The sequence below is a fragment of the Poromitra crassiceps genome (genome assembly GCF_964638095.1).
Source record: "Poromitra crassiceps genome assembly, chromosome: 29".
NCBI classification, from domain to species: Eukaryota; Metazoa; Chordata; class Actinopteri; order Beryciformes; family Melamphaidae; genus Poromitra; species Poromitra crassiceps.
The window spans coordinates 13,569,205-13,576,822 of NC_139641.1; the positions used below are offsets into that span (position 1 = coordinate 13,569,205).

At 45.7% G+C, this 7,618-nt stretch overlaps 1 protein-coding gene across 1 annotated transcript in view; it reads left to right on the forward strand.

The window, feature by feature from the left end:
- Positions 1 to 320: 320 nt before the first annotated feature.
- The window catches only part of LOC310800065 (solute carrier family 22 member 23-like), a gene marked incomplete at both ends in the record, with an annotated part of 50,579 nt that continues 43,281 nt past the window's right edge, over positions 321 to 7,618 (forward strand). Inside the window, 2 exons of the mRNA XM_083662651.1 lie at positions 321 to 2,194; positions 2,752 to 3,028. Of these exons, the coding sequence (XP_083518777.1) occupies positions 321 to 2,194; positions 2,752 to 3,028 (2,151 nt within the window). The remainder of the gene's footprint in view (positions 2,195 to 2,751; positions 3,029 to 7,618) is intronic.

Below are 7,618 nucleotides of genomic sequence, written 5' to 3' on the forward strand. Positions count from 1 at the left end.
GATTGTGACACCACACGACCTGTGATTCCATGCGTGAGATCACATGCGCGAGATTACTCCGTCAATTCTAGTATTGTGTACTCTAGAATTGTGATCAGTGATATCATAAAATCACTGATGTCACAATGACCATGTCCACTGAACTGATGATGACACTTAATTGTGACATAATCAGTGACATCATCATTGATGTCATAAACTCACTGATGATGTCATACCCATGATAGACATGACATAAAATCCATCCCTGCTGGTTATAAATTGGATTGCTGGCAGTGGTGCAGCTCGAAACGGAGGACCATCAATTGAAGAATTTGTCCATGTCGCCGGATGTGCTGACACGGTTCGACGACTGTGTTTTGCCATTTCTCGGGGGATTTGGGAACTACCAGAAAGAATTTATCTTGCTGACATGGATCCCGGTGTTATTTATTGGATTCAGCCAGTACTCTGATATCTTCTTTCTTGCCCAACCATGTAAAAGCACATGTGTTAATTCAAACCACACACCGCATTTTCACAATGAAAGTGATCACACTCACCCTGTGATCATTAATTGTACCCCCGCGTGCAAAGAGTGGACCTTTGAGCTGTGCGCGGGGCTCGAACAGAATGTGGTTACCAAGTGGAGTCTGGTGTGTGACATGGCGTGGAATGTCCACATTGCAAAGTTCTCCCTCTTGGTGGGAAACATCTTCGGATACCTGGTGTTTGGAGTCCTTGCTGATTGGTTTGGCCGCCACCCTGTGCTGATAGTCTCGGTGGTCTTCAAGCTCGTGTTTGGTTTAACTGTGGCCTTCTCCGACAATATTACCATGTTCACCACTCTGCGCTTCTTTGAGGGCTTCGGCTTGGCAGGGATAACCCTGTCTCTCTACGTCCTCAGAATGGAGCTGTGTCTGCCACTACACCGTTTTTCCATGAACATGGTGCCCAGTTTTGTGATGTTGGGTAGTCAGCTGCTGATACCTGGGGTTGCACACCTCTGTCGTGACTGGCAGTTCCTCCAGTTTGTCATCATCTGCCCCCTGCTGCTTATGCTGTCCTACATTTGGATCTTCCCCGAGTCGCTGCGCTGGCTGCTGGCCACTCAGCAGTACGCCCACTCCAAGTGGAGTATTGGGCACATTGCAAAGAAGAACCATGTGAACACGGAGCAAGACGCTGATCAGATCCTCACAAGACTGGAAAGAGCTCTTCAAAAGGAACCCAAAAAGACATGCATTGTCAAAATAATCGGGACTAAGAACCTGTGGAGGAACGTTGTCAACCTCTGCGTCAACTCGCTGACCGGCCATGGGATCTACCACTGCTTTGAACGCCGCATGACGGACCCCGAGGCCCAGGAGGCCACCCTGTTCAACCCCATATTCTTTGACTTCTACGCTAAATACTACACCATGGCAGCCATCGCTGTGGCCTCCTGCATGGTCATGTGCCCCGTTGTGCTACGGATAGGGCGACGAGGCACCCTCCTCCTCTTCATGATCTTCACTGCCATGGCGGCACTGCTGCAGCTCACCCTGCTCAACTTCCTGGGGAAGTACAGTATCGAGCTGAATGTGGAGTTGCAATTGGAGCTGAAAAGGGACTTCTCCATTTTCTTCTCCATCGTTGGCATGTTCTCCTCACACATAGTCGGCATCCTCAGCATCTTGTTCTGCGCTGAGATCACACCCACCATCATCAGGGGTGGTGGTCTGGGCCTGGCCATGGCCAGTGCAGGCTTCGGCAGGCTGACTGGACCTATTATGGAGCTCCACAAGCAGGAGGGCTATTTCCTTCTATATGTTAGCTTTGCATGCTTGACACTCGTCTGCAACATCTGCATTCTACTGCTCCCCGAGACGAAGGATACTCCCCTCCCTGAGACCATGCAAGATGGCGATAACTACACCCGCGATCCCCTTGTCCTCTTCCGACAGAAGAAGCGTGGAAAGTGGTTCCTCCGGTGGAGCCAGGCAGGCAAGAGCAGCAGGTACGCTACCACAGTGCCCACGCCCTCCTCGGGTGTCGATCTGACCGATTCACTGTTCATAGATATACCGGAGCTCCGACCTACGGTCCCAGGCGGCGGCTTGGCATCGTCCTCATTCAGCACCCCCATCACGCCCATGGATAAAGGGAGCATTATACAAGCCAGTATAGCGCAACTGATGTCTCTCACTCCTTTACACAAAGTCCCATATCTCCAGTATACTGCTCCCCAGATGAATGACGCTGCTCCCTCGCCTACAAAAGAGTCAACCACTCCCCCTGTCATCGAAACGCCTACAAAAGAGTCAACCACTCCCCCTGTCATCGAAACGCCTACAAAAGAGTCAACCACTCCCCCTGTCATCGAAACGCCTACAAAAGAGTCAACCACTCCCCCTGTCATCGAAACGCCTACAAAAGAGTCAACCACTCCCCCTGCCATCCAAACGCCTACAGAAGAGTCAACCACTCCCCCTGGCATTATACAAGCCAGTATAGCGCAACTGATGTCTCTCACTCCTTTAAACGAAGTCTCATATCTCCAGCCCCTCATGGATTATACTGCTCCCCAGATGAATGACGCTGCTCCCTCGCCTCCAAAAGAGTCAACCACTCCGCCTGCCATCGAAACGCCTCCAAAAGAGTCAACCACTCCCCCTGGCATTATACAAGCCAGTATAGCGCAACTGATGTCTCTCACTCAAGTCCCATATCTCCAGCCCTTGATGGATTATACTGCTCCCCAGATGAATGATGCTGCTCCCTCGCCTACAGAAGAGTCAACCACTCCGCCTGCCATCGAAACGCCTCCAAAAGAGTCAACCACTCCCCCTGCCATCCAAACGCCTACAGAAGAGTTAACCACTCCCCCTGCCATCCAAACGCCTACAGAAGAGTCAACCACTCCCCCTGCCATCCAAGCGCCTACAGAAGAGTCAACCACTCCGCCTGCCATCCAAACGCCTACAGAAGAGTCAACCACTCCCCCTGCCATCCAAGCGCCTACAGAAGAGTCAACCACTCCGCCTGCCATCCAAGCGCCTACAGAAGAGTCAACCACTCCCCCTGCCATCCAAACGCCTACAAAAGAGTCAACCACTCCCCCTGTCATCGAAACATAGCTTTTGTCTGCACCGCACTCCCCTGTCCCTCAGTCCGTACCTACCTTCATGTTGGTCTGCACCACTCCTGTCATTGCACCCCTGCCTAACTCCACATTAGACTCTCCCACCACCAGTGTTGGGCAGGAGCTTGCTACATAGCTTAACTACATTTCTCAGTAGCGTGGTGGTAGCGTCGCTCCTTTTGAATCAATTACATGTAGTGTTTTCAGTAGCAAAGCTATTTACAGACCACAAGTAGCACCGTAGCGTCCAACAAACACTACACGTTACTTCCCCAGAGAGAAAACCCATGAGCAAAGCTGAAAGCTCCCAGGCAGTGGAAATGTCTGCTACCGTCTGGAATAGAACAGGAGGAGACAATGCGTCAAGTGTAGCCGATACTGTAGAAGCCAGGTAGAAGCACCTCCGTATGACCGTCTTGTCCTTTTTTAGCCTCCTTGATGATGGACACTCAGGTTCTCAGCAAGACCCGCCCTACTCTGCCTCTGATTGGGTTGGGTTTAGGACTGACGATTGGTTAAGGTTAGGGTAAATCATCAGACTAAGCAAATCAGAGGCAGAATAGGGCGCGTCCGTCGCCTGGGGAAAAAAACATCTTCATGCCGAACCAAACAAAACAGCAACGACACGAGACATGAGCGTAGCGGACTTTGGAAAGATGACAGAGGCGGATGATGATGAGAACGTAGAGGAATTGAATGAGTCGCCATGCCATGCCGTACCATGCCATGCCATGCCATGCCATGCCATGCCGTACCATGCCATGGCCGTACCTTCACAGATATGAGTTTGACTGAAACAACAGATAAAACCTGTTTAGGTGCTTACTGTGCAATACAAAGAAGAGCTGCTCTCAACTTCCAAGACGTCTTACACATTCAGCTGATTCAAGACGTCTCACATATTCAGGTGATTCAAGGTGTCTCACACATTCAGCTGATTCAAGATGTCTCACACATTCAGCTGATTCAAGATGTCTGCCACATTCAGCTGATTCAAGATGTCTCACACATTCAGGTGATTCAAGACGTCTCACACATTCAGCTGATTCAAGACGTCTCACACATTCAGGTGATTCAAGACGTCTCACACATTCAGGTGATTCAAGATGTCTGACACATTCAGCTGATTCAAGATGTCTCACACATTCAGGTGATTCAAGATGTCTCACACATTCAGGTGATTCAAGATGTCTCACACATTCAGGTGATTCAAGACGTCTCACACATTCAGGTGATTCAAGATGTCTCACACATTCAGGTGATTCAAGATGTCTCACACATTCAGCTGATTCAAGATGTCTCACACATTCAGCTGATTCAAGACGTCTCACACAAGCGCGTCGATTTGCATAGGGACAGTCGTGACAAGTCACAACCAACATTTCAGGATGTCCAATTGTCCCTACCAACTTTTAAGCAACCTTATTTGCATTATCTTTGGAGTGCAGTTATATAGGTCATTTAGATTGTCTTCCCATATTTTGCAAGGATAGAATTGACCCGACCATTATTGAGTGAAATTAGTTTGCATATGTTCAAAATTACATTTACCCCTGTTTTTCACAACTGAATGGGCCAGTCCAAATTTTTTTCCCCAAACTCACATTTGATTGGCTCATTTGGCTGATGACCAAACAAACGCCCACCCACACACACAGTTAAATCTGGAGACTTTTTCTGACATGGGATTAACATTACCAGCAAGCAGCAGTGACGCAGCAGTGCAGCAGTGCAAGCAGCAGCAAGCAGGCAAGTCTCGCTAGCATCGATGCTAATTTAGCAAAGTACAGCGCGCAGCTGAAGCACATGGCTATAATAATATGGATGTTAACGTCCATATTAAGTAGCCATGTGCTTGCGCGATGACAACAGTGTATTGGGATGTCAAATGGTGGCGATTGACATCTGACTGAAGATCGTGCAACTCTTAGGAGGAAGAAATGTAGGATGTATGATGTGTGGGATTCAGTGGCAATTTTTTCTTTCCAAACCGGCTGTTTGTGAAAGAACATGAATAGATGGCTAAACCTACAGTTTGTGTTTGTTAGTTACAATTATGCGGACAGGAGAGCTGAGCAGGTGGTGACATGAAAGTTATTGAGAAAAGGAGAAGATACTGAATAATGACATCACAACAGTATAATCCTAATGTTGATTTAAAATTAGATATTCGTCTAAATATGGCTAAAAAAGGTAAAACAAAAACCTCAAATTTTTTTCGGCGGCGCCCTTGCGGGCCTCCCCTCATGCCGTCCTCGACCCTACCAACTTTGAGACCAAAACGACGCCCTTGGTCTCACACATTCAGGTGATTCCCAAATAACATAAACTATCGCCAAACAAACAAACAAATAAATAAATAGAAGGGGAGATATGTGGAAAAATGAGGGAACAGAGTAGGGATGGATCTTGGATGATAATTAGGGTTCAAGCCCCGAAGAGGCTGGAAACCCTATTGTATTTGCTGTGTATATTTCTTTCTTTCTTTCTTTCTTTCTTTCTTTCTTTCTTTCTTTCTTTCTTTCTTTCTTATCCTTCCGTAAAAGTGTATGCATGTCAGAAACTATAAGACCTTTGCACATAGGTTGGAAATGTCACTCTTTGGCGGTATTAAGGCCTATTCCACGTTTTTATGCCTTCCCAGGTCATTTTAGGGCATTGTGACATCATCACCATCAATATCATCGGGCCAATATCTGGCCCAATGACAGATATTGGTGGTTGATGTCATCAGTGAGTGATGTCATCAGTAATCCAAAGTTGTGTAATTGTGCACTGTGCATGCCAAAGAGCAGAGATGATGTCATAGGCATTGATAATGACACAATGCCATCAGTGATGTCACTCGAGCAATTCTGGTTTTTGGTTACACTTGGGCAAATTGTGACATCATTGATGATATAGACATTGTGACATAATTGTGATGTGAACATGATGTCCAAGATACTGATGATGTCATAGGCTTTGTGACATCATCAGTGATGGGCAAGAACATAAGTTGGTGAGCAAATTGGCACACAAAGACAAGGGGTGAAACAGGACAAGGGACAGAAAGTAGAGAAACAGTGGATGGATAAAAAACCAGGAGTGTCACATAAGATCATAATGATCAATAATGATGTAACTGTGACATCACTGATGATGATTTGTGGTGTGTGGACTAGTTATTTTCTAATAAAGGAAATAGCAGCATTTAGTAATAAAATACTTCATGTATGTCACCCACATACTGAGAGCAAAGTAACTATTTCCAAGCAATTTCGAAGCAATTACAAAGTTACGAATAAAATGTTGAGGATGTCTTGATATGGTCCATCATTAGTGGCTCAGTTTTACATAGTTATGACCATTACAGTAATCAATTCACTTGTGCACCATAAAAAAACACACAGAAAAGATGAGAAAAGAAATGAGTGATGCAAAACTTCAAGTTGAATAGCTTTCCCCAAGATAAATGAGGTATAAAATATATACAGGATACTGTATATATTACTCAAAAGGACACAGGAGTACGGTGTCCTTTTGAGTAATATACCTCTTACTATGTGGCTAAGATTCAAGTAAGATGAAGCTCTGACTCCAGAACATTAATAAAAACAGAATAAAAACAGGTAGAGATAAATGGGGAAAATAAACAGCATGTAAAAAAGGAACAGCAACGATATGAAAGCATGCTTGTAATGAAGACTCAGGTGTGCCATGGCGTTTCCTAACACAATCATGTGTGGACTATTGTTTTGCATGGTGTGACATGGCGTTTCCTAACACAATCATGTGTGGACTATTGTTTTGCATGGTGTAACATGGTGTTTCCTAAAACAAACATGTGTGGACTATTGTTTTGCATGGTGTGCCATGGTGTTTCCTAACACAAACATGTGTGGACTATTGTTTTGCATGGTGTGCCATGGCGTTTCCTAACACAATCATGTGTGGACTATTGTTTTGCATGGTGTAACATGGCGTTTCCTAACACAAACATGTGTGGACTATTGTTTTGCATGGTGTGCCATGGCGTTTCCTAAAACAAACATGTGTGGACTATTGTTTTGCATGGTGTAACATGGCGTTTCCTAAAACAATCATGTGTGGACTATTGTTTTGCATGGTGTAACATGGCGTTTCCTAAAACAAACATGTGTGGACTATTGTTTTGCATGGTGTGCCATGGCGTTTCCTAACACAATCATGTGTGGACTATTGTTTTGCATGGTGTAACATGGTGTTTCCTAAAACAAACATGTGTGGACTATTGTTTTGCATGGTGTAACATGGCGTTTCCTAACACAAACATGTGTGGACTATTGTTTTGCATGGTGTGCCATGGCGTTTCCTAAAACAAACATGTGTGGACTATTGTTTTGCATGGTGTGCCATGGCGTTTCCTAACACAAACATGTGTGGACTATTGTTTTGCATGGTGTGACATGGCGTTTCCTAACACAATCATGTGTGGACTATTGTTTTGCATGGTGTGCCATGGCGTTTCCTAACACAATCATGTGTGGACTATTG